The 26834-nt window shown below is 44.8% G+C and overlaps 1 protein-coding gene across 3 annotated transcripts in view; it reads left to right on the plus strand.

Annotated features, from left to right (window-relative positions):
* The window catches only part of DIP2B (disco interacting protein 2 homolog B), a 596277-nt gene that overhangs the window by 253639 nt on the left and 315804 nt on the right, over positions 1-26834 (plus strand). For all 3 annotated transcript variants that reach the window (XM_030198260.1, XM_030198261.1, XM_030198262.1), the window contains one exon: positions 592-804. In XM_030198260.1, the coding sequence (XP_030054120.1) occupies positions 592-804 (213 nt within the window). The remainder of the gene's footprint in view (positions 1-591; positions 805-26834) is intronic.

A 26834-nucleotide genomic window follows, 5' to 3' on the forward strand; every position in this document is an offset into this window, starting at 1 on the left:
TATCTTACCTTCTGTGTTTAATGTGGTATCCACCGGAGGTTCTGCCCAAGTGCAGCAAACAAAAAAACCAGGAAATCACCAGATGTGCTTCCTGCTGTCTTGAACAGAGTGGAATCCTCTTACCTGGCTAAGAGCAATGGAGAAGATATTTTGGTCTGAGTATAACATGGGATGCTGTATTAAATAACCTAATATATACCTTACAAATATTAAAGCTCTTGTGCTGCTCTTAATAATTATAGTATTAGTAATATATTTATGGAATGTTTTTTAAATATAGAGGCCTTTTCTGAACTGAAATGTGTTCATTGTGCATGATTTATAAGTACTTTCCTGAGGGGGGAAATATATATATATATAATATATATATATATATATATATTTTTTTTTTTTTTTTTTTTTTTTTGCAAAATTGTGTCACGTTGTTAAAGGTGTCGTTGATCATTCATGTAAAATATATTGGGAGCAGTACTGTCTGGTATAGAGAAGTCCTATAATATAACATAACATGTCCAGTTTACTCCTTAGCTGATCAGCAAGGATACATTCTGAGCGGAGCAGATTAATTGGCCCGTTCATTGCTTCACACAGACACATCTTCAGCGTCAGAAGATGAAGGCTCTCTGAGGCGCCAGGCTGCTCTCACTGCTGCACTGACCCAGAGCTTACAGAACACAGAATCATGGATCAACAAATCGATTCAGGGTTCGTCCACATCATCATCAGCATCATCTACCCTTTCACATGGAGAGATCAAGGGAACCAGCAGTTCATTAGCTGATGTGCATTCTAGCACTCATATAGGTGAGAGCTGAGTAAAGGGAGATTAGCCAGTGTTTCACCAACTTGGGTGAATACTGCATTCTCTTTTCAAGAGACATGAGATCTTGGTACAGTCCAGCTGGCAGGGCTGTTTTCTCCTGACCTGTGTATTTCACGGGACATATTTGTTTCAGAGAAGGGTTTATAATAATCAATTTAACATAATGTTAATGATATTGATGATATATTTTAACATTAGTATAATTTATTATTGCCATTTTGTGATTAGTGTATTACCCTGAATCAGAGCATTTTAAAACAAATTGCATACAGGAACAAATTAATCTGTGCCCATTAGTTTAACTGATAGGCTACCCACACTCCAGAGATAACCATGTTTTTTACCTTAAGGATTAGTGTTTGTGCCTACCCAGTGACTCAGTGGGCGGTGCCGCTTGCTACCATACGAGACTAGGATTTGATTCCTGAGTCTGGTTCCTGGTCCTTGAATCAGCTAAAAATACTGTGCCACAACATTCAAAGCATAACTGATACATACTGGCTAGAAAGAGTTCTCATGTACCAGGTTCTTGAGGAAACTAGTCTGTGGTCCCTGCCTGAGGGAAGAGTTAAAATGGGGAAAAGTCCCTGATAGTTGTGACTAAAAGCTAATTTTATTATAACTTTGGAAGAAGCTGGTTAGGATTAATTTTGTTATTGAGAAGGAGGAGGAAGCTGCTAAGTGAATAGGTTTTGTAATTATATTCTCTTCTTTGTTTTTTTATTTTTATTACCTTTTGTGTTGCTAGTCTGGTTGAAAAATTATTCTATCTTCATTGTTTAAGGGGGTGCAGTGCATACTGACCTGGGAGTGCATTGCATACTACCCTAGGCGTGAAGATTATAGAACTAAGTGGGTCTTGATCATTTTGCCTATATGAGGTGCCTCTCAGTGAACAAGGGGATCCTACAGAATGTGTTAGCGTTTTAAGAATCAACAAACTTTTTACAAAGATTATGAGCCTAATATTCAACACGGTTTAAGTGGACAGAGGCACCTGCTTGCTTAACTCGTGCTCAATGGGCTGGCTGCTAATATTCAGCAGCGCTTAACTGGGCAGTACTGCTCAATATCAGCATTAACCAGCTGGATAGAATCAAGGCAGAAGGGCAGTCCATAGGTGGAATTGGGGAGGAACCATTGATATTCTGTGCTGGTACCCGCATAGCTAACTGAGTACACAGTTTTATCTGGAGGAGTGGCCTAATGGTTAGTGCAGTGGGTTTGAACTGGGTTTGATTCCCACTGGTGCATAATGGTCAGCAGTGGGTTGAGATCCTGAAGACCCAGGTTCAATTCCCTCTGCAGCTCCATGTGACCCTGGGCAAGTCACTTAGACCTCCATTGCCCCAAGTACAATATAATATTAGATTGTGAGCCTGTTAGGGAAAATGACAGTACCAGCACATGAAAAAGAAAATTGTAAGCCACTTAAGTCTGGGCGGTGTATATACATACAATAAATAAATCTCTTTGCCCAGTTACCTGTTCCCCTCTCTAACTCTCAGGCCTACCTTTCAAATCCCTGGTGATCTAGGGGTTGCTGGAGTAGGATTGTTCAAACTCCCCCCCCCCCCCTCAAAATCACAAATTCTCCATCAAAATGGCTGCCATGACCTTTAGCAGCAGTCTCACAGTCCTAGGAAATGGAGGAGTTTGTAATTAGGACCGAGTGGGGTTGAAAAGTAGGCCCCAGGGTTGTACTTGGGAGAGCATGTTGAACGTTTTTGAGGATTGGGGTTGTGGGGGGATCATTTGTAGCTAACCCAATATTTCAGTCTGCTACCCGGTTAGCTAACTGGGCAGCGGGCTGAATATCTGACCTGGCCAGCTGCGTTCAGGCCACAGCCAGATCCCATACAGATATTCAGTGTTGGTATCTGCAAAGATGCCAGCACTGAATATCAGGGTCTAATTCAGCCCACAGCAGTCAGCATTTAAAAAAATGCAAACTGCTACCAGCTGAATATTTCTCACTATATAATTTAATAAAGGTCTAAATTTAAGTTCAGTGGAATTACCGGCACACTTTACTCCCCCCCCCCCCAGAAAGAAATCTGGCCGCCTCTGCAATTCATAGAAACCATTTTGTTGGCTTGAGTTAGAAGTTGCATTATTTTTTATGGATGTGCTGAATGCAGTGCTCCTGGATATTTTTGTCTTTGAGTTGCACAAGCAGTAACATACTAGAGTGTGCACTTTACAAGATCTCCATGCAAACTTCAGGCATAAGCAAAGGATTGAGAGCCTTCAGCACTCTGAATATGTGCTAAAATCCTTTATTGAACGTTCAGTTTAGAGTACTCATCCAACAACTTGGACCAAAACATATACATCTTTATACAAAGTAAATCATTTCTTTTTTCATGGCCCTTAATTGAAGAGCACTTTTCCAAAACTCACTCGGTCCATCAGCAGAAGTTTTGAGAAAAATAGGCTTTTGGACTGAGTGAGTTTTGCATAGAGTATTGAATGCAACGTTATTAAAATACCATGGACTTGCTGAGTTTTGGCACAGGAATAAACAACAGTAAATAAACCTTGCCATGAATAACATAAATCGTATAATTCAAAACCAACAAAAAATGGGCTGAGTGAGTTTTGGAAACGTGCTGTTAAATTTTTTTTGCAATCCTGCAGATTCTTAATAATCAACTCCAATTGCAACATGTTCGAAAAGGCAAATCTAAAATCAAATTCAGAGGAAAGAAATGCATACGCTCAGTTATCATCCAGCTTAGATTAACAGAGCTCAAAACACAAAAATAAGTGTTTTAAAGAATCTTTACTGCCCAATCAAATATTTAAAACAATGATAGATTATTAAAGGTAAGATTTACATGACAATCTGTATAGTTCTATGGTTTGCTGTGTGTTCAAGTGTTTTGAAATGTACTGAAATTTAAGATTTTTAAAAAAAGATACTTTTTAACCCAAGTATAGTATCATGCTTTTACTGCATCTGTGAAATCCGTTTTTCTGTTACCTAGCTTCCCACTTTTCCATATCGTGTGGGATAGTTGTGTTCATCAACTAGCAGGTGGAGATAGTCCTGAAAACTTGAGCTGAGACATCTCTCTTTTGATGTCCAGTCCAGCTCCTCAGTATTTTCTATCTCCAGCAGGTGGATGAACAGCCTCTGGATTGGAGTGACTTGTTCCTGGTCCAGTTGGTCAACTTTCCAGTTGAGCTTTGTGGGTGGCTTGTGTCTACAGAGCCATATTTCAGATCCCCATCTTTGGTGCCCTGCGAATTTTCTTCCCCCTCCCCCCTTCCTTCAACTCTCCCCTGTTTCCTGTGGCGCTCTCCTTTTCAAGCACAACATTAAAAAAAAAATGATTTGCTGGAGAGCATGGGACAGAATATTAGTCCTGATTCTTTCTGATCTGGGGAGTAGCCATCAGTGGTAAGTCTGACTAAAGTTTGACTCAGAACCGCTTGAGTTCTACTTGGTGCAGGGGGAGGGATCCTGACTCGCTGCTTGGTACTGCATTGTGCTACGCTTGTCCAGTCAGGGTGAATTGCAATTCCCCTGGAGGCACTTAACTGTTTTCCTGCTGTGGGACCCACCGGCTGCCGTTGGGTGTTGCAGTGCATGCAAACTGGTAATCCCATGGGACATGAAAGGAAACAGTCGATGGCAGCACATACTAGGATTTGGCGTAGAATCCAAATATGCCGGCTGTCCAGAAGGGTCAGTGTACAATTTGATGCAGGAGAATGAGGGAATGGATGCCATTTTTTCAGGGCCGATGGGCAGTGAGGAGCAGCCTCTCTGCTCACACATGGAACATAGCCACCATTTTACAACCTCAGAGCCCGACAGAGCATTCATCTGCATCAGGATATTTGTTTCATCCAGAGTTGATATTGCTCTTACATCAGGCCTATTTACTGAAACGGGAACAGTCGGTTACTGCAAGGTACTTGAGTCTCTCGCCTCGCTACCCCTCCGGCTCTTAAAAGATCTCATTTAGCTTCATCTTTCCACTCCTGGAGGGCTTCTCCTTCCTTACCTGATGTGACCTCGGTCTATTCAGAGGAGCCATCGTTGGAGGAACCATTAGAGGAGGGAGAGCTCTCTCCTGAGGAGGGTGATGACCTGAAAGTACTGAGGTTTCATAAAGAGGAACTTGGTATTCTTGTTTCTGAGGCATTGGCGGTGCTTTTAGGAGCCTTCCATAGCTTTCCTCTAGACTAGAGAGTTGCATGGTGTGACAAGGCAAGCCCAGAGACTCCCCAGTGAAGCAGTTGAGCCCAGAACTACGGGTCCCAGAAGTCCTTGCAAGGATGAGTGAGGAGAGTAGTCCTAAAAAGATGGAATGGATTCCCAGTCCCAGCAGGGGGAGCAATGCCTCAAGGCAGGGTGAGCCTGTTACTCCCTTCCCCACTAGAGGGCGAGGGAAGGATGAAGCTCAGTTTCCCTGGCTTTTCACCATCTATATAAATAATTCTCACCTCCAACGTTCTGAAGCTCACTCTGTGGCAGGGAAACACTGAAGCCCTGTACTGTTGGTAGGCTAGGCTGTCAGCACCACTGGCTGTCACTCATGAACCCGTCCTCAGCCACGCCCCATCGACATAATTCACAACCCCAACGTTCTAATGAAGCCTCCACAAGTCCCAACGTTCTAACTGCATGGTGGTGAAACCCAAATTCGCCCATGACTGTTTGCCCCGCCCTCGCGTCAAACGTGGCAGACATCGATGTACACCACTACATGCCGCTCACCCACACCCACGCCCCCCCAAAGTCACCACCCCTACACCCCTAACAAGGCAAACTAACAAGACAAACCACCGTCTCTCAATTTAAGACAACCCCCCCTGCAATGCTGACCCCCCTCCAAGTCAACCCCCCCCAAACATTCACACACACAAACCAAGCTGCACTCACATAATTTACGAAAAACAAGGACGGGACAGGGAGGGAAGGAGGGAGGCCGGAACGGAAACCAACAGCTGATGCCTGCTGCACAGCCTTCAGTTCTCTCTCTCTAACACTCCAGCAACAATCAACAAAATCAACCCCCCCCCCCCCCCAGGCACTCCCTCTCAGTTCGCCAGCCCAGCACCCCTCCCCTTCAAAAAAATAAAATAAAAAACCACTAAGAACAAGGGAGACCTCATAGGGAGAAGGAGGCTCAGAGAAACGCATCTCCAAAGCTGAAACACAGGAAAAAAAAGATACTTCACACAAACCAAGCTGCAACAGCTGATCATTTCCCACCATCCCTCCTTCCCTCCCTGTGTCCGGCACTCGCATAATTTACGATCCAGCAACAATCAACAAAATCAAAGCCCCCCCCCTCCCCGGCACTCCCTCTCAGTTCGCCAGCCCGGCACCCCCTTTCAAAAAAAAAAAAAAAAAAACCCACTAAGAACAAGGGAGTCCTCTTAGGGAGGAGGAGGCTTAGAGAAACGCATTTCCCAAAGCTGAAAGACAGAAAAAAAAAAAAAGATACTTCACACAAAAACAATGAGCAACACTCTAAACATTATCACACACCAAAAAAAAGGTACAATAATGACAGCCAACAACAACACAGTCTGAAGGATTCATCAACCTCGCACAGCAACACCCTACAAGCCTTCCGCCAACCCCTCCCAAGTACACCACCTCCCAGCTCACCATACACGACCCCCTCAAACATTGCTACACACATACACACAATTTCTATCACACACACACAAATATTTGCATCCAAACTCCAACTATGCCCCAACCTCTATCACTTTCACACATGATCTCTCTGTGTGACACTCATGATCTCTCTATAGACTGTGACACATACACACCTGCTGCCAACCCCCCCCCCCCCCCCGCAACATCTGTCAATCTCACACACACACACACTGATGTGGGAGATGGATAGATGGACACTCACTCTCTCTCTCTCTCTGTATCACCTCAGCAACTCTGACCCCACTCCAAGCCCCCCCCCCCCTCTGTCATTCTGACACACACACAATCTCTATCACACACACACAGACACTTGCCCCCACCCTGTTTTCATTGTTCTTCTGTTACTGTGATGCTGCTTTCTTTTCAGCAACCGCAACATGTGTTGACTCAGTGGTTCCCATACCTGGTCCTGGAGGCATCACAGACACTCAGGTTTTCAGGATTCTCCTAATGAATATTCCTGACAGAGATTTGCATGCACTGCCTCCACTGCATGCTAATCTCTCATTGTGGCCATCCTGAAAAACCTGACTGGCTGGGGTTTCTTCTAGGACATGGTTTGGGAACCATTGCGCTGAATATGTTTCATATGTCTTCCTCATGTCACAGAAAGTCTCTTTAATACAAAGAAATCTTACAAATGTTAACAACAATTATACTCTGAATACAACTGTGGAAACATTAATGGCAGAAAATCACTACCTTGCTAGCGCCCGTTTCATTGCGTTCAGAAACGGGCCTTTTTTACTAGTCAGTATATAATTCCTCCCAGCTGTGAGAAGGGGAGAGCAGATTTCCTGGAGGCTTTCCCCCCAGCTGTGAGAAGGGGAGAGCAGATTTCCTGGAGGGTCTGTCACCAGGGGGAAGGAGAGACAAAGGGAGAGAGAGATTCCATGGAGTATGTGGAGGAAGGAAGTAGCCTGCCACTAGAGCTGCCCAAGGGAGAGGAGCCAGCTACCATGGAGTGGGAGAATTCAAAGGTGGCCCTGCCCAGCACATGAAGGCAGTGGAGGAGGCCATACCGGGCATGGTGCTGAGAGGTGGGAGAAACTGCCAACCCTGCTCCTGACAGGGTTCCCTCTGTGCTGTGTAAAAAGCAGGTGATTTGTGGTATTAGTTTGATGTGCAAAGACTGTCCCTGAAGATTTGTTCTGAACTGTTGTGCTATATTGGAAGTGTGCTGACCTCTTACTAAACCCTTCTGAAGGAGGGGGAAGGGAAAGCTAAGGCCTAGTAGAAGGCCTGAACTCATGAGGAGCTGAACATTTTCTGAGGGATTATGGGACCTAGACTGTACCTTTTTCATTTGAAGATTATCTTTTGAGGACTGTATCTTCTTTTGAGGATTATCTTATGAGGGCTGTACCTTTTGTTTTGAGAAATATATTATGATTTTTGGTATGAAATTTCTTTGATAATAAAAGACTTTGGCCCTGAGTCCCAGTATCAGCAGTGTTCTGTCCTGGAACCCTGAGAGCCCACAGGCTTGCCGGCTCTACCCAAGAGTAGGAGGCGGACCCCCCCCCCCCCCCCCCCCCCCCGTACAATGGGGATAAAAATCTAACCTGTCCCCACCTATCCCCATTGGAATCTATCCTGTCCCTGCTGGAATGTTATCCATTCCCACACATCACCACCTGTCCTTGCAGGGATTTAATGATATCTTTAAAAAAAAAAAGTTCTGGTCGGCTCTCAGTCTCTGTCGAGGTTCAAGCTGCAGCACTGCAGGCAAGGAAGGAACGGAAACTGGAACTTGGAACACTCTGGTGTGCACATATGTCTCATCTTTGATTCGCTTGCCGAGGTTGCCACATGCATGCGCCGGTAGGTCAGGTGACCTCCGCTTGTGCCAGTGTCAGGAGGAGGAGGCGGCATTCAAAGAACTTGGTACTTGGTAGGTGAGAGGCTGGCGCAGATGCAATTTACACTTCCATGGGAACCCCACAGGAACCACTTCCATTCCCACGGGAACCCTATAGCCCTGGAGGGGATTCCCACAGGATTCCAGCAAACCCCGTTCCCGTGCAGGTCTCTACTTTAGACCGGCACAGATGGGTTACACACTCCTACCAGCAGATGGAGACTGAGAACAACTGGGCTTCAAGTAAGTCTATAAGTGGGCTATGCAGTCCCCAGGAAGCCAGTCTGTTCTCATTCTCAGCAGATGGTAGTAGTGGTAAGCCTGTGCAGTCCCCATGTTTGCCTTTAGGCCCCCTTGCTGTGGAGTTAGGTTAGGTTTCCTTTGGGCTGATTTTTGCTTTTCTAAAGTCTCTGAACAGAGAAACTGACAATACAATTAAAAAAAAAAATCTCTTGTCTTTTTGCTAATTCTGGTTCTTTCTGTCAGACTGGGGTTGCTACACCTGGGTGACCGGGTCCCTCCCCCTACTGGAACCTATTTTGGGGGGGGGGGGGGGTCCCTGTTTCTGCATGCCTAGGCAGACAGACAACCTTGAAGGCAGAGGGGTCTGCCTTAGTCACTTGCTTTTTACAGGTGCCAAAAGAAATAAAAAAAATGAGAAATATATTTCTATTAAAAACATCCAGAAAAAAAGAGGTCATACTTTTAGTGGGAGCTTGGCCCTTTTTCAGTCTGTCTTTCGCTGTCCCAGTGTTGTTTCCTTGCTTGCTACTTGTACTCCAGGAGTTGTGCTTGATGGGGTTTCCTGGGGTCTCTGAGAGAGATGTCCTTGCAGCACCTGAAATGCTGCGCGGTTTGTCAACATCGGAGTGTGGATGCGGTAGCGCACTGTTCTTTCTGTGCTGCTATGGAGCTGGGATGTCTTCGCTTCTTGTAGTGGGGCCAGCTGGGCTAAGAGAGCATGTAATGGCGGTGGCTTCGATATATGCAGGAACCACCGCCATCTTATCTGGCATGCCTGGACCCTATCAGCTGCCACGTCTGGAGCAAGTGACTGTTCCCAGAACCCTGCAGAGTTGTCTGGCGTTGCCGGATCCTTCAGAGGTAGATTTTATTCTGGCCATGTCCAAGGTCTTTTGTTTGATGAAAGCAGGGGCTTTGGCTGAACTGCAGCAGGGGGCTGTGATGCAGAGAGGATCCTCTTCTTTGCCACCTTCTAAAAGACATTGAGGGGACTGGGAAGAGGAGGACATGGTGGCTCCCTGGTTCGGAGGTGCCCCAGGTTGGTCTAAGGAAGAGGACACCATGGACCAGGAGCAGTCTTTGGGCAAGATTGCCTGGCAGGGAGAGTTGCCTCTGGAGGAGGACATCTCGGTAGTTTGTATCTTTCATTGCGAGGGGCTGCAGGAGCTCATCTCACAGGTGTCTTCCGTTTTGAAGTTTGAAGACGCATCTATGGAGGCACTCAGGATTGTGGATCCACTGCTCAAGGGCAATAGATGATCCTCTTGGTTCTTTCCACATGCATCAGGACATTTGAGATGTGATTCAGGTGCTGTGGAAGTTGCCAGATGCTCCTTTCCGAGTTGTGAAGTCCATGATCCATCTTTACCCCATTCTAGAGCCAGGATAGAGGAGCTTTTGAGGCTGCCTGTGGTGGATGCATTTGTCTCTGCTGTCAGCAAGAAGAATGCTATGCCGGTGGATGGTGGTTAAGCCCTGACAGACCCCCAGGATCGCTGGATGGATTAGCTGCTGAGGCAGAGTTTTGTGGCGGCGTTGGGAGTGCAAGCAGCTATTTGTGGGGACTTAGGCCTGTTTTCGCTGGGTCGAGTGCATTCTGGAGTTGGATGATTGGACACTCGAGGAAAGTTAGATGGAAATACTTAAAAAAAAAAAAAAAACATAGGAGGAAATATTTTTTTCACTCAACAAATAGTTAAGCTCTGAAACTCTTTGCCGGAGGATGTGGTAACATCGGTTAGCATATCTGGGTTTAAAAAAGGTTTGGACAAGTTCCTGGAGAAAAAGTGCATAGTCTGCTTGTCCTGGGATTTGTAGCATGGAATGTTGCCACAATTTGGGTTTTTGTCAGGTACTTGTGGAAAACAGTATACTGGGCTAGGTGGATCATTGCCCAGTATGACTACTCTTATGTTCTTAACCTCAGCACCCACACTTCTTCAAAGGCTACCTGCTGAAAAATCAAACTACTCAATTCAACCTTTTTAAAAAAGGTTTGGAAAAGTTGCTAAAGGAAAAGTCTATAAACAGTTAAGGTAGAATTGGGGAAATCTACTCAGGAGAATCATCATCCCGTTGCAAGCATTCCATGGTATTATTATGGATTAAGAACTGGTTGAAAGATAGGAAGCAGAGAGTAGGATTGCGTGGCCAGTATTCTCAGTGGAGGAGGGTAGTTAGTGGGGTCCCGCAGGGGTCTGTGCTGGGTCCGTTGCTTTTTAATGTATTTATAAATGACCTAGAGATGGGAATAACTAGTGAGGTAATTAAATTCGCCGATGACACAAAATTATTCAGGGTCGTCAAGTCGCAGGAGGAATGTGAACGATTACAGGAGGACCTTGCGAGACTGGGAGAATGGGCGTGCAAGTGGCAGATGAAGTTCAATGTTGACAAGTGCAAAGTGATGCATGTGGGTAAGAGGAACCCGAATTATAGCTACGTCTTGCAAGGTTCCGCGTTAGGAGTTACGGATCAAGAAAGGGATCTGGGTGTCGTCGTCGATGATACGCTGAAACCTTCTGCTCAGTGTGCTGCTGCGGCTAGGAAAGCAAATAGAATGTTGGGTGTTATTAGGAAGGGTATGGAGTCCAGGTGTGCGGATGTTATAATGCCGTTGTATCGCTCCATGGTGCGACCGCACCTGGAGTATTGTGTTCAGTACTGGTCTCCGTATCTCAAAAAAGATATAGTAGAATTGGAAAAGGTACAGCGAAGGGCGACGAAAATGATAGTGGGGATGGGACGACTTTCCTATGAAGAGAGGCTGAGAAGGCTAGGGCTTTTCAGCTTGGAGAAGAGACGGCTGAGGGGAGATATGATAGAAGTGTATAAAATAATGAGTGGAATGGATCGGGTGGATGTGAAGCGACTGTTCACGCTATCCAAAAATAATAGGACTAGAGGGCATGAGTTGAAGCTACAGTGTGGTAAATTTAAAACGAATCGGAGAAAATTTTTCTTCACCCAACGTGTAATTAGACTCTGGAATTCGTTGCCGGAGAACGTGGTACGGGCGGTTAGCTTGACGGAGTTTAAAAAGGGGTTAGATAGATTCCTAAAGGACAAGTCCATAGACCGCTATTAAATGGACTTGGAAAAATTCCGCATTTTTAGGTATAACTTGTCTGGAATGTTTTTACGTTTGGGGAGCGTGCCAGGTGCCCTTGACCTGGATTGGCCACTGTCGGTGACAGGATGCTGGGCTAGATGGACCTTTGGTCTTTCCCAGTATGGCACTACTTATGTACTTATGTACTTATGATGAGAAAGTTGCTAGAATTTTCAGTTGATGAACAACTGCAGACTTTTATAGAAAAATTTAACATCTTACATAAGTTACAGCATAGATTTAGATCAACAGATAGCAAAGAGCTGTTACTTCTTACTCTTAAAACCAAAATTAGGTATTTTTTGAGCCAAGGGCAAGAGGCTGTGTTATTGCAGTTTGATATTTTAGCTGCCTTTGAAGCTATTAATCATTCCATACTCTTGCTTAAGTTATCTGAATTGGGAATATCAGGGACTGTGCTAACTTGGTTTGAAAACGTTTTAAAAGTAGATCATATAGTGTTAAGAGATATATATGGAAAGGTCAACTAGTTGGAATCCTGATTGTGGAGCGATTTAGGGCTCCCCTTTGTCCCCTTCACTTTTTATGTTTAAATCTTTTTTATTAATAGTAACAAAGCTTGTACAAATATACAAGGTATCCAACCAATACAATCTGATGGTGCTATAACTCAGATCGTCATACAAATTTTTCATTTTATCCCCCCTACTTCCCCTCTTCCCCTTGACCATCTCTCCTCTTAATTGTGTTAATCTTTTTATTATTGAATAAAGGAACATTGTAATACAAAAACGTAATGTGTGGCTTCTTAGTCCTTTAAACCTTCTTTCACTTTCCCTCTGCCTCCCATCCCTCCCTTCTTCCTTACCCAAGTCCCAAATCCAACCCCCCCCCCCCCCTTTCTTGGAAAAAAACTTCTGCGTCTAGCCATGTGTCCATTAAAAGTTCAATATTCTACTTCTAGCTTGGGAGGTCATTGTATCAAGGAATGGGCTCCAGATGTTCTGAAATTGTCGTCCTGCCTGGGCTTTAAAGTCTGTCACTGCCATCCTTTCCATTCGCATTAATGCGATCATGCGGGCTCTCCACTGAGAACTGGTGGGGTAATGTCTGGTAATCCACTCAGATAAAATCACCTGTTTAGCCACTATGATAGACTTGGTCACAAAGGCTGTTAATCCTGCTGGGATGGGATGGACTAATATCAAATGTCCCAATAGTAAGCCTGGATCATACTTCCATCCTGATAACCACATTCCGGAGACACATTGTATTATATCCTTCCAAAATTGGCGTATACCTCTGCAGGACCACAACATATGCCCCAAAGTAGCCCCCGGCTCTTGACACTTAGGGCACTCTCCCCAAGGAGAGAGTCCCATGTGAAATGCCCTTCGGGGGGATATATACAACCTTAACGCCACCTTGTATTGTGTTTCCCAATGCGATACCATCATTGTCTGTTTTCGCATTGCAAGTATATGTGATTTGAGCTGGGACAAGGTAAGGTTCATTGGTATATCTTGTTGCCACATGAGTAATAGCTTCTTGTAATCCAACTCTTCTGCCGTATCACGGATATGTCTATGGTGGAACCTAAGAGGCACCCCCTGCTGTGCTGTCAGTGAGAAAGCCGAGGCCAATTCCTCTTGGACATCCCCAGCCAGGTCCTCCCATGATAAGGATTGTATATAATGTCTTAACTGGAAGTAGTGGAACCTGTCTGAGGGAAGCATTGCAAACTCAGTTTTTAAGACTTGAAAGGATTTTATCTTACCCTCTGGAGTGATTGCCTGCGTCAGATATTCCAGCCCATTCCGTTTCCAGCGGGCAAAAACTGGATAGAGGAGCCCTGGTTCGAAGGCAGGATTTCCACCCCTTCACTTTTTAATGTTTATCTCAGCTCCTTGGGTAATCTTTTTTTTCTGTGGGAGGAATTACAATATTATTTTATTTGGCTGATATATTCCTTCTCTGTCCGGTGTTGGAGACTTTGGATAGTACTTTGAGCGCTATTAAATGCTATATTTTTTATATTGATAATTGGGCAACTAGACATTTTTATGTTTTGAATGAACAAGACTAAGATACTCTGGTTTGGTGAAAATATTCCAAAGAATTCTGTGATTTTAGGTTCAGGAAAATGTTTGAGAATTGAAGGTTTCTATAGAGAATTGGGTGTCATTTTGGATTCTACTCTTTCATTTGAAAAACAGGATAGAGCTCTGAGTAAGAGATTTTTTTTCTGGTAATAAATAGAAATAAAACATAGAAAAGAAAATAAGATACCACCTTTTTTTATTGGACTAACTTAATACATCTTTTGATTAGCTTTCAGGTTGGAAATAAATGTTGACAAATATATCAGAATTTTACTCGAGATTTTTTTCCAAAAACTCAAACTACTAAGAGTGATTACATCTTCCTTATGAAAAGAAGATTTTAGAATTCTGGCGTAGGCCATTCTCCTTCCTCAGCTAGGTTATTATAATTCATTATTATTATTTATTGCATTTGTATCCCACATTTTCCCACCTATTTGCAGGCTCAATGTGGCTTACAGAGTTTTGTTATGACATTGTCATTCCAGGATATCAGATACAGTTAGTAATGTACAGAGATTAAGTATGGGAAGAAAGAAAGGAAAGCGTTAGGTGGGTAAGTATAGAAGGTGGACTTTCATAACTGGGTGGGTTTGCGAGGTAGTTTAGTAAGGCTATGGGTTCTCTTTGTAGGCTTTGTTGAAGAGATATGTCTTCAGAGATTTGCGAAAGTTAGTTATTTCGTCAGTAGTTTTCAGGGCTGTAGGTAGTGCATTCCACAACTGCGTGCTCATGTAAAAGAAGGTAGTAGTATGCATCAGTTTGTATTTTAGTCCTTTACATTTGGGGAAGTGCAGATTGAGAAATTTGCGGGATGATCTTATGGCGTTTGTGGGAGGTAGGTCCACGAGGTTTAGCATGTAGATTGGGGCGTCTGCGTGAATGATTTTGTGTGAATTATATTCTCAGATCAATTATAAATTGAAATATTGGTTGCAGTTATTACTCAGTACAGCAGCTAGATTAATTTCTGGTCTGGGTCAGTTCAGTAGTGATTCATCTACCCTTAGGGAGTTGTGTTGTGACTGCCTTTTGAACAGCGTGATAGATTCAAGATAATAGGTTTAATTTTTAAAGCGCTCTTTGGGGCAAACACAGAAGGTTTGGTGGATCTGTTAGAGATCCCTTCTACTGGGAGAAACTTATTTTTGAACTTTGACAGTAGGTTTTCCTACAATGAAAAATGTTAGATTTAAGTAAGTTCTTGAAAGATCTTTTCCTCTCCATGGAGCACGCCTCTGGAATGTGTTACCTCTGAATATAAAAATGCAATTATCTTATACGCTGTTTAGGAAGATGTTAGACTTAACTGTATGAATATTAGTTTGGACCTGTATTACTAAACTCTGCTTTGTAACTTCCTCCTTATTGTTGGGAGTTTCTCTTTTGTGAACCGCTGTGAATCCTATTGAGAATAATGGTTGATATAGAAGACTCAGATAAAATAGAATAGAATGGTATCTAGTTACCTTTGGAATCTTCCAGGCATTTGTAACCTGGATTGGCCATTGTTGAAAACAGGATACTGGGCTTGATAGGCTGATGCAGTGTGACAGTTCTTATATTCTCCTAATAACTGTTTAACAGGGAAACAAACAAAAATCCTTCACCTTTTTTCCGACTATCAGAAAACTGCTTTTCAGATTTTCCACTGGCATCCCATTCTACAACTGGAGAGCAAATTCCAAACTGCCTTTTCAAACCAAATCAATCCAGATGAAGTACAACAGATTCAGTAACAAATAGCAGCACATAAAAGGGTCAACTTTCAAAGTATACCTGTATGTTGAAAGTCTGTGGGTACTTTTTAACTTGCTGACCTTAAATTTTTCCATTTGAAAACTGGCTTAGGAAAAGTACATGCAGATTTCATGTTTGTGCAGATACCTTTTCTCAAAATGCACATATTTTTGGAAGTACAAAAGCACATGTGCACTCTGTCCCAGCTTTGGCTCTGATACATTGTACATTTATGCATGTAATGGCTAGGCGTGTATAATTTGTCACATGTAGTAGACAGTTTACAGAAATTGCATTTCAATACATAACCCTGTTTTGTTTGTGGAAATACCTTTGAAAATTGCCCTTAAATATATGCATTGTTTATTTAGACAAATTGTTTAATAAATCTAAAACTACATTGAGGAGGAGTATATAATTCAGCAAATGTTTCACTCTAATACTGAAATAGAACACAGAAGAGCAAGTCTCCACAACAGTACACCGGGCAAAAAAAAAAACAGCGGAGAAGGCAGAAGTAATCAGTGCCAGTAAATCTTTATTGCACTTCTAGAAGACTCGACACAGGCCATGTTTTGGCTATGACGCCTGCATCAGGAGTCTCTGGAGTTGTGCGAAACGAGAATCCAGACTGCCATTACTGTGGCGATTTTGTTGTTTCCCCTAATAGCATGCACCACATTTCATCATTTGTTTAGCCTTTGAGTCAGCTATTTATCTACACTGTTTTCTTTCTTAGTTTTCCTGCTTCATCTTTCTGGTGATGATTCCTACTTCATTTATTATAGAATTTAAGATGGCCCTTTTATTCATAGGTGACTCCTTTAGATTAAAAAAAGAAAGAAATAGGGGGTAGACCAAATGTATATCCAAACAGCAGGTTTATTCATAAATCAAATGCAAAAACTCGACGCAGTTCTTTTGGTGCTAACTGCGCCTGCTTCAGGAGTCAAAGTATCTCAGCCAATGATAGCTTATAAATGGGCTATAGAATCCAAAAGTACAGCATATAACTGTAACACAGTAAAGTCTCGCCAAGACAGCACGTTCAAAGTCAAATGTGAGTTTAAAAAAGGTTTGGACAGCTTTCTAAAGGAAAAGTCCATAGACCATTATTACATTGGACTTGGGGAAAATCCATTGTTTCTGGGGATAAGCAGTATAAAATGTTTTGTACTTTTTTGGGATCTTGCCAAGTATTTGAGACCTGGATTGGCACTTTTGGAAACAGGGTACTGGGCTTGATGGACCTTTGGTCTGGCCCAGTATGGAAATACTTATGTACTTATGGTCTCATGACCAACTCTGTAAGGGTTCACCTTAGTGCAATTAGTGCTTATCATCATATCTGGACAGCCTTTAGTTCGCTTCATGAGAGGTTTGCTTTTGTTAAAGCCCTCTGTCAAATCTCCACCAGTGTCATGGGATCTCAATGTCATTCTCACCCAGCTGATGACATCTCCTTTTGAGCCACTGCCATCTGAAGTACTTGACCTGGAAGGTCATTTTCTTGGCTGCTGTTACTTCAGCTCATAGGGTCAGTGAACTTTCAGGCCTTAGTAGTGGTTGCACCTTATACTAAGTTTCATCACAATAGAGTAGTCCTCCGCACGCACCCTAAGTTCCTGCCGAAGGTGATGTCTGAGTTCCATCTGAATCAGTCGATTGTCTTGTCAACATTCTTTCCCTGACTGCATGTTCATCCTGGCAAAAGTAGCTTGCACACCTTGGATTGCAAGAGAGCATTAGCCTTTTACATGGAGTGGACAAGGCCTAACAGACAGTCCGCCCAGATTTTTATTTCTTTTGATCTCAGCAGGATGGGGTTCACCATCGGGAAACGTACTATTTCAATTTGTCTGGCAAACTGTATTTCCTTAACTTATACTCAGGCTGGGCTGGCCTTGGAGGGCCATGTCACAGCACATAATGTCAGATCCGTGGCTGCGTCGATAGCTCACTTGAGGTCAGCCTCCATTGCAGAAATCTGCGAGGCTGTGACATGGTCATCAGTCCACTCATTCACATCTCACTACTGCCTTGACCAGAATACCTGATGCGACAGTTGGTTCAGGCAGTCAATGTTGCAGAATCTGTTTGGGGTCTAGAACCCAACTCCACCCTCCTAGGCCTGTTTTATTCTGTTCCAGGCTGCACTCTCTTTCAGATTGTGTATAGTTTCAGGTTAATGTCCTCGCCGTTGCGAGGCCCAGTTGACCAATGTTGATGTTTTGGGTGAGCTTGGATGCTAGGCATTCCCCACTTGTGAGAAGGTAGAAGCCTGCTTGTCCTTGGAGAAAGCGAAGATGTTTACCTGTAGCAGGTATTCTCCAAGGACAGCAGGCTTCATATTTGCACAATCTCTCCTATCTCCCCTTTGCACTTCTGTTTTTGCCTCAGAGACAGGAGTAGCCTTCTGGAGGTCTCCTGGTGGGTGGACCCTCAAGTAATCTCCCCCCCCCCCCCCCAGGCAAGAAAAACTCTAGCTATTAAATAAGTATTAGACTTAATAAATGATGAAAAGAAGCCAATAAGTAATTATTGAAATATTAACAAATAAAATCCCAATAGAGTATAATATGTAGCAAATAAAAACAGAGTTTTCCCTGGGAGCTATCAATATGTCCACCTGCTAGTGTAGACACACTGAAGCTCTCCATCCTCAGTTCCTCTTATATACCTTTTCTTCCTTTCTTTATTATTTTAATTACCCTTCCTACCTAATGAATATGCATCTTTCCAGAACTTTCTATTTCCTTTTATGGTGAATCCTGTTCCAACAATTTCTACCATCTTCCTGATCCTTTCATTTATTCCCTTATTGCATGGACAGTTAGGGCCTGTCATGTACATAAGCATAAGTTTTCATTAGATAATGGTGGACCTATATCCCAGTTATGGATAGTCACCATGACCGTGCCCACACCCTCTTGCTGAAGCTACAATTTCACTCAAACTCACTTACTTCTCCTGTTGATTATCTGGATACTGCAGGCATTCTTAGTCATAGGAGTCTCTGGCTCTTGGTTGCTGACCAGCAACTTATCACAAGTTAGCATAGAACAAATGTCAAACCACAAATTTCTACAACCTTAGAAGAGTAGTTATTAGAAAAAAACAGATTTATAGCAGTCTTGCAATTTCAGGTCTGCTCCCAGCTCAAGAAATGCAAAACTGCTATACTAAAATAAAACCTAGAAGTATGGAGGGTTTGCACCTTGCCATGGCCTCTGTGATATACAGTGGGGGAAATAAGTATTTGATCCCTTGCTGATTTTGTAAGTTTGCCCACTGACAAAGACATGAGCAGCCCATAATTGAAGGGTAGGTTATTGGTAACAGTGAGAGATAGCACATCACAAATTAAATCCGGAAAATCACATTGTGGAAAGTATATGAATTTATTTGCATTCTGCAGAGGGAAATAAGTATTTAATCCCTCTGGCAAACAAGACCTAATACTTGGTGGCAAAACCCTTGTTGGCAAGCACAGCGGTCAGACGTCTTCTGTAGTTGATGATGAGGTTTGCACACATGTCAGGAGGAATTTTGGTCCACTCCTCTTTGCAGATCATCTCTAAATCATTAAGAGTTCTGGGCTGTTGCTTGGCAACTCGCATCTTCAGCTCCCTCCATAAGTTTTCAATGGGATTAAGGTCTGGTGACTGGCTAGGCCACTCCATGACCCTAATGTGCTTCTTCCTGAGCCACTCCTTTGTTGCCTTGGCTGTATGTTTTGGGTCATTGTATTGCTGGAAGACCCAGCCACGACCCATTTTTAAGGCCCTGGCGGAGGGAAGGAGGTTGTCACTCAGAATTGTACGGTACATGGCCCCATCCATTCTCCCATTGATGCGGTGAAGTAGTCCTGTGCCCTTAGCAGAGAAACACCCCCAAAACATAACATTTCCACCTCCATGCTTGACAGTGGGGACGGTGTTCTTTGGGTCATAGGCAGCATTTCTCTTCCTCCAAACACGGCGAGTTGAGTTCATGCCAAAGAGCTCAATTTTTGTCTCATCTGACCACAGCACCTTCTCCCAATCACTCTCGGCATCATCCAGGTGTTCACTGGCAAACTTCAGACGGGCCGTCACATGTGCCTTCCGGAGCAGGGGGACCTTGCGGGCACTGCAGGATTGCAATCCGTTATGTCGTAATGTGTTACCAATGGTTTTCGTGGTGACAGTGGTCCCAGCTGCCTTGAGATCATTGACAAGTTCCCCCCTTGTAGTTGTAGGCTGATTTCTAACCTTCCTCATGATCAAGGATACCCCACGAGGTGAGATTTTGCGTGGAGCCCCAGATCTTTGTCGATTGGGCAGTCATTTTGTACTTCTTCCATTTTCTTACTATGGCACCAACAGTTGTCTCCTTCTCGCCCAGCGTCTTACTGATGGTTTTGTAGCCCATTCCAGCCTTGTGCAGGTGTATGATCTTGTCCCTGACATCCTTAGACAGCTCCTTGCTCTTGGCCATTTTGTAGAGGTTAGAGTCTGACTGATTCACTGAGTCTGTGGACAGGTGTCTTTCATACAGGTGACCATTGCCGACAGCTGTCTGTCATGCAGGTAACGAGTTGATTTGGAGCATCTACCTGGTCTGTAGGGGCCAGATCTCTTACTGGTTGGTGGGGGATCAAATACTTATTTCCCTCTGCAGAATGCAAATAAATTCATATACTTTCCACAATGTGATTTTCCGGATTTAATTTGTGATGTGCTATCTCTCACTGTTACCAATAACCTACCCTTCAATTATGGGCTGCTCATGTCTTTGTCAGTGGGCAAACTTACAAAATCAGCAAGGGATCAAATACTTATTTCCCCCACTGTACACCTTGGAGTTGTCTCCTTGGTTATTTTTACTTTAGTATTAGCTGAGGAGACCACGTTTGCACGACGGGTGGGAAAGCACTTGAGCATACTCAGTAGAGCGTTGCTTGCACACCACAAAGCTCTATTTTTAGCTTTGGCAAAGTGCCGTACCGGTCGATGTGGTTCGGTGTCGCCCACTTCTGAGAATATGAAGCCTGCTGTCCTCGGAGAATACCTGCTACAGGTAATTATCTTCGCTTTCCAAGAATTTGTATAAACAGGTAAATTGTATTCTAACCTAAATTAACATGGATCATTTTAGTTAAAACCAGGCTTTTTCAAAATGTCTCACAATTTCCTTGAAAATAAATAAGTATTTATTTATTGATTGTTTGAATCCTGTCATTAGGTATCATTTCTCCTGTACAAAAGCTGAGAACAAACTTAAGGTTTTTAAATTTCTTCTAACTCCTTCTCCTCCCCCATCTACTCCAGCAGTAAACATTTTCCCATTATAGTATATGTAACGGATCAAAATTTATTACTATACTCCCCTTCCCCATACTCCTCATATACCCCGTCCCTCTCTCCTTACAGTCTGTACAACCCTATTCCCTCAATCCTCATGCTTTCGATGTATTGAAATGTGTGCTTTAAAGATACATCAGTTACGACCCAAAAAAGGATCCTATATCTGCAAAAATCTATTTACAACTTTCTCTCCTTTCATCAACACCACACTGACAACTGTTCCATTCCAAGCACTCGTACATTTGATTTCTTCACATAGCGAGGCCTGATAGATCCTGTTGTATCCAGTGTATACGGTTTTTTTGTTTTTTTTTGCAATATGACTCAAACAAACAGGACTTGTTCATCAGGCTGTAACTGAAGCTCATGACTTAGGTTTGAGAGATGCGTCCCAGGAGTTTCAAGAAATGACGACCCCCCCCCCCCCCCAATAAACTCTCCAAATTAACCCATAGGTCTTCCCAAATGTTTTTGGTCACAAGGCAGTCCCATACCCATAGCTGCCAGATGCCCTTGCCCAGATTTTGCCTACCTATTGTGGATACATAGTCACTCTGTAGTATCTTACAATGAGTCTCCCAGGGCTTCACATTCTCAGCTAAAACCTCTTCTCCCCCCTCCCCCCCCCCGAGTTGTCCCCTCCATGAAATTCTCCACCTGTATCCCTAGCCCACCTTTGCACTGTTCTCTGAAAAGGGGAAACCCTATACTTGCCTGTTTTTTCTATCAAGTTGGCACTATTAAATCTTTTCAGTTTTTTAAACTGGGTCCAGTTCACTGATTTAAAGGAATTGAGAATTGGCTCCATCTCTCATGGATTATCCAAGTAAACCCTGAGAAGATCAAATATAAACCTATATCCTCTGGCAACAAATTACACAGATTATGCATTGACTGAAAAAAATCCACTTTAGTAGTAGATTTAAAACAAATTTAACAGTTTCATGGAGTGCCTTCAACTCTTATTATTTGCAAGAGTAAATAGGTTTATGTTTTTTCATTGTAAATTGCTTTACAATGTATGTATTTAGTGGTATATCAAATTAATAAATCAAATATCTTACCAACATATTCCATTCTGCTCATTTTATAGACCTTTATCATATCCTTTGTCAATCCTGTCTCCTCCTAGCCATATAGTCCTACCCTGTTTAGCCTGCCTTCTTAAGGGAACTGTTCCACCTGCTTCTCTAACTTTCTATCTCACTATTTCTTTTTGTGATGGGATGACAAAATCTGCATATAATACTGAAGGTGTAGTCACCCAATGGATCCATTCAGAGGCATTGTAATTTTCTTTTCCTTTCTACATTAATTTTGCCTTTTTTAAACTGTTGCTTTCCATACAAGGTAAACAGTGACTCAGAAGGGTCATTTTCTTATGTAAGAAAGCCAAATGTAGAACCCACCATTGTTGGTGTACAGTTGGATTATTTTTTTCTCATGTATCACTTTGCTTTTAAGCAGGATGTACAGAGTTATTATGCAATCATGTAATCCGTTTGGGGTACACAATCTCCATTACTGTTTAATCTATAGGTTCATTCATTAGGTTTTGTGCTGGAGAAATTAGGTGTGGTGTTTTATGCAGATGACATTACTGTTCTTCTCCCAGTGCAGAAGGAGGTGTCTGCTGAAATGCAAACTGTCTTTAGTAGTATAGAACGAACATTGGATGTCAGTTCATAAGTTGAAATTGAACACAGAAAAATCAGAATTGTTAATTACAGGCACCATGGGGCCTGTTGAGCCCAATATATCATCATGTCTATTCCTTCTCATTGGTGAGAACTTTGTTAATTTTTCTGGACTCAACAAATTAAAGTAGTTTAGAAAGCTTTCTTTTTATGCATAAATTATGTTGTAGGCGAAAGTGTTTTAGGGAGCATTGGTTCCGGTTGCTAGTTCAGGTGATATTGCTTTGGACTATTGCAATGTTATTTCTTTGAGTTGTTCTCAGTCGTTGAGAAAGTTGCAGACAACTCAGAAGACAGCACTGAGACTGATTTTCTTCTTGAGACAGTCAGACCGGCTTTCTGCTTATGCCAAGGTTCACTAGTTGTCAGAATCCTTTTCAAATTTTCTTGTTTAATGTATAAGGTTTTTTATGGATTGGCACCTTTCTGTTTGATAGTGGGTTTTTTTTATTTTTTACATTTGTACCCCACACTTTCCCACTCATGGCAGGCTCAATGTGGTTTTGCTTTATCTAGTTCAGTTAGGCATTTTCAATTAATATGTTTACCTATCCATCTATGAAAGGTAAAAGAAGAAAGAGATGTATTGACGTTTTCTTTTCAGGCAGCTAAATTAGGTAAGGAGGTTGTTTTTTTGGTTTTACAGGCATCGGGGTGTGTAAATTTTAGATGTTTGCTTAAAACATCCTTGGTTCAAAAATTTGTTAAGAATTGAATATATTAATTTTAATTAATTGTTTCTTTGATTGTCATTAAAGTGTGTTCCTGGCTTGTCCATCTTCTTGTTTTGTAATCCACATTGAACTGCAAGGTATTGCGTGCTATATAAAAATAAATTGTTATGTTTGCAGTTATCTGCATTAAATTTAAATTTGCCATTTATATGATGTACTCTCCAATTTTGTGAGGTCCTTCCGCAGTTCTTTGTAGTCTGCAGATTTGTTCACGTCACGCATTACTTCCTTTTCTGTATCATTTTTTTAAAAGGTTAAACACCATTGGTCCTAGCACAGATTCCTAGAATAATTCTGCTAGTCACCTTTTTTTGAAAAACTGATCATCTAGTCACTGTTTCCTATCTTTAACCAGTTCTCCGAGGACAAGCAGGCTGCTTGTTCTCACGACTGGGTGACGTCCGCGGCAGCCCCCACCAACCGGAAAAAACTTCGCGGGACGGTCGGCACGCAGGACACGCCCACCGCGCATGCGCGGCCGTCTTCCCGCCCGTGCACGACCGCTCCCGCCAGTTCCTTTTTTTCCGCGCCTGGAGAGAGTCGTGCCTGTGCCGCTCTCTCTGTTTCAGCCCCGGAAAAGCCGTCGCGTTTACGCGATCTTCTCTTTTTTCTTTTATATTTATTTAATTGCCGCGCGCTCCACTTTTCTTTTCAAAAAAAAAAAAAAAGGGGCACGCGCTCCCTTTTTCCCTCGCTTCCAGCGGGGACGTTGCGTTGCGGCCTGGTGGCCGCACGGTCGTTTTCCTTTTTCGAGGTGTGATTTCCGCCACCATCGACGACTTTAATTTCGCCGACGCGATTTTTCCGTCGATGTCCTCGAAGGTCCCGAGTGGATTTAAAAAGTGTGGTCGGTGCGGCCGGCCCATCTCGCAGACCAACACCCACGCTTGGTGCCTCCAGTGCCTCGGGCCGGAGCACAATTTCAAGTCGTGTCCCCTGTGTCTCGGTCTCCGGAAACGGACTCAGGTTGCGAGGCAAGTTCAACGGGACCGTATTTTTGGAACTTGCGCCGGCCCCTCGACGTCGACCTCGACGGCATCGGTATCGACGCCCGGTCCTTCGGTACCGGTATCGATGCCCGAGACATCGGCACCGATGGCATCGACCCCAGGAGAACAGGTCCCGTCGGCCCGCCGGTCCTCCGGTGAGGGTAGAGGTGAGAGGCCGCGTGGGCAGTCGGCCCCGGTCACTCCCTCAGCCCATGGTCCACGGGACCGAACCCTGTCTGACCCGGTTCCTCGAGACCGAGGGGGATCCTCATCCTCCTCCTCCATGCCTCCCAGTGACGGGCATCGGAAGAAGGATAAGAAGCGCCGTCACCGGTCGCCCTCGATGCACATCGGAGAGGAGTCGACGCCGAAGCGTCCCCATCGAGAGGAGAGGTCCCCGTCGGTGATAGAGGTGCCGACGCAACAGGGTCCCGGCACCTCGGTGCCGTCTCCTGGCTCCCACCAGATTCGGGCACCGACACCCCTACCGGCCCCATCGCCTTTCCCGGCAGCGGGTCTGGACGAGTGCCTCAGAGCCATCCTTCCGGGGATCCTGGAAGGGCTGATGCGCCAGGCTGTGCCACCCCCGGCGCCGATGACTGTGGCGCCGGCGAGCTCTAGCCCGGCGCCGGGGCCGTCGACACCGTCGCCGCTTGCGGTGCCGGTCTCGACCGCCACGCAGGTGGAGTCCCCGTCGACGTCGATGGAGGGAGCTCCGTCCCCGCCGGCGGGGGAGTCCGCCGCTCGACGACACCGAGACCCTGGTGCCTCGACGTCGAGCCGGGCCCGGTTCAGGACTCAGCTACATGAGCTTATGTCCGACACCGAGGATGAGGACTCGTGGGGGGAAGAGGAGGACCCTAGATATTTCTCCTCAGAGGAGTCTACGGGCCTTCCCTCGGACCCCACGCCTTCACCGGAGAGGAAACTCTCGCCCCCCGAGAGTCTCTCCTTTGCCTCCTTTGTGCGGGATATGTCTATTAGCATTCCCTTTCCCGTGGTCTCTGTGGAAGAGCCGAGGGCCGAGATGCTCGAGGTCCTCGACTATCCATCACCACCTAGAGAGTCCTCCACGGTGCCGCTGCACAATGTCCTCAAGGAGACGCTGCTTCGGAACTGGGTGCGACCTTTAACTAACCCCACCATTCCCAAGAAAGCAGAGTCCCAGTACAGGATCCACTCTGACCCAGAGCTCATGCGGCCACAATTGCCCCATGACTCGGCGGTCGTGGATTCTGCTCTCAAGAGGGCACGGAGTTCGAGGGATACCTCCTCGGCGCCCCCGGGGCGGGAGTCTCGCACTCTGGACTCTTTTGGGAGGAAGGCCTACCAATCCTCCATGCTCGTGACCCGCATCCAGTCATACCTGCTCTATATGAGCATCCACATGCGGACCTATGTGCAACAACTGGCGGACCTGGTCGAGAAGCTCCCGCCGGAGCAGTCCAGGCCTTATCAGGAGGTGGTCAGGCAGCTGAAGGCGTGCAGAAAGTTCCTGTCCAGGGGTATCTATGACACCTGTGACGTGGCATCTCGTGCTGCGGCCCAAGGTATAGTGATGCGCAGGCTCTCATGGCTGCGTGCCTCTGACCTGGACAACCGCACCCAGCAGAGCCTGGCCGACGTCCCTTGCCAGGGGGATAACATTTTTGGTGAGAAGGTCGAGCAGATGGTGGACCAACTGCATCAGCGGGAAACCGCTCTCGACAAGCTCTCCCACCGGGCGCCTTCAGCATCCACCTCCACAGGTGGACGTTTTTCCCGGGCCCGGCAGGCTGCACCCTATTCTTTTGCGAAGCGTAGGTACAACCAGCCGGCCCGAAGGCCTCGTCAGGCACAGGGACAGCCCCAGCGCGCTCGTTCTCGTCAACAGCGTGCGCCTAAGCAGCCCCCTGCGCCTCCACAGCAAAAGCCGGGGACGGGCTTTTGACTGGATCCACGGGAACATAGCCGCCCTACAAGTGTCCGTACCGGACGATCTGCCGGTCGGGGGGAGGTTAAAATTTTTTCACCAAAGGTGGCCTCTCATAACCTCCGACCAGTGGGTTCTCCAAATAGTGCGGTGCGGATACGCCCTGAATTTGGCCTCCCTGCCTCCAAATTGTCCTCCGGGAGCTCAGTCTTTCAGCTCCCATCACAAGCAGGTACTTGCAGAGGAACTCTCCGCCCTTCTCAGCGCCAATGCGGTCGAGCCCGTACCCACCCGGGCAGGAAGGGCAGGGATTCTATTCCAGGTACTTCCTTGTGGAAAAGAAAACAGGGGGGATGCGTCCCATCCTAGACCTGAGAGGCCTGAACAAATTCCTGGTCAAAGAAAAGTTCAGGATGCTTTCCTTGGGCACCCTTCTGCCAATGATTCAGAAAAACGATTGGCTATGTTCCCTGGATTTAAAGGACGCATATACTCACATACCGATACTGCCAGCTCACAGACAGTATCTCCGATTCCGCCTGGGCGCACGGCACTTTCAGTATTGTGTGCTGCCCTTTGGGCTCGTCTCTGCCCCACGAGTGTTTACCAAGTGCCTCGTGGTGGTA

The sequence above is a fragment of the Microcaecilia unicolor genome, chromosome 3, assembly GCF_901765095.1.
Source record: "Microcaecilia unicolor chromosome 3, aMicUni1.1, whole genome shotgun sequence".
Classification (NCBI taxonomy): domain Eukaryota; kingdom Metazoa; phylum Chordata; class Amphibia; order Gymnophiona; family Siphonopidae; genus Microcaecilia; species Microcaecilia unicolor.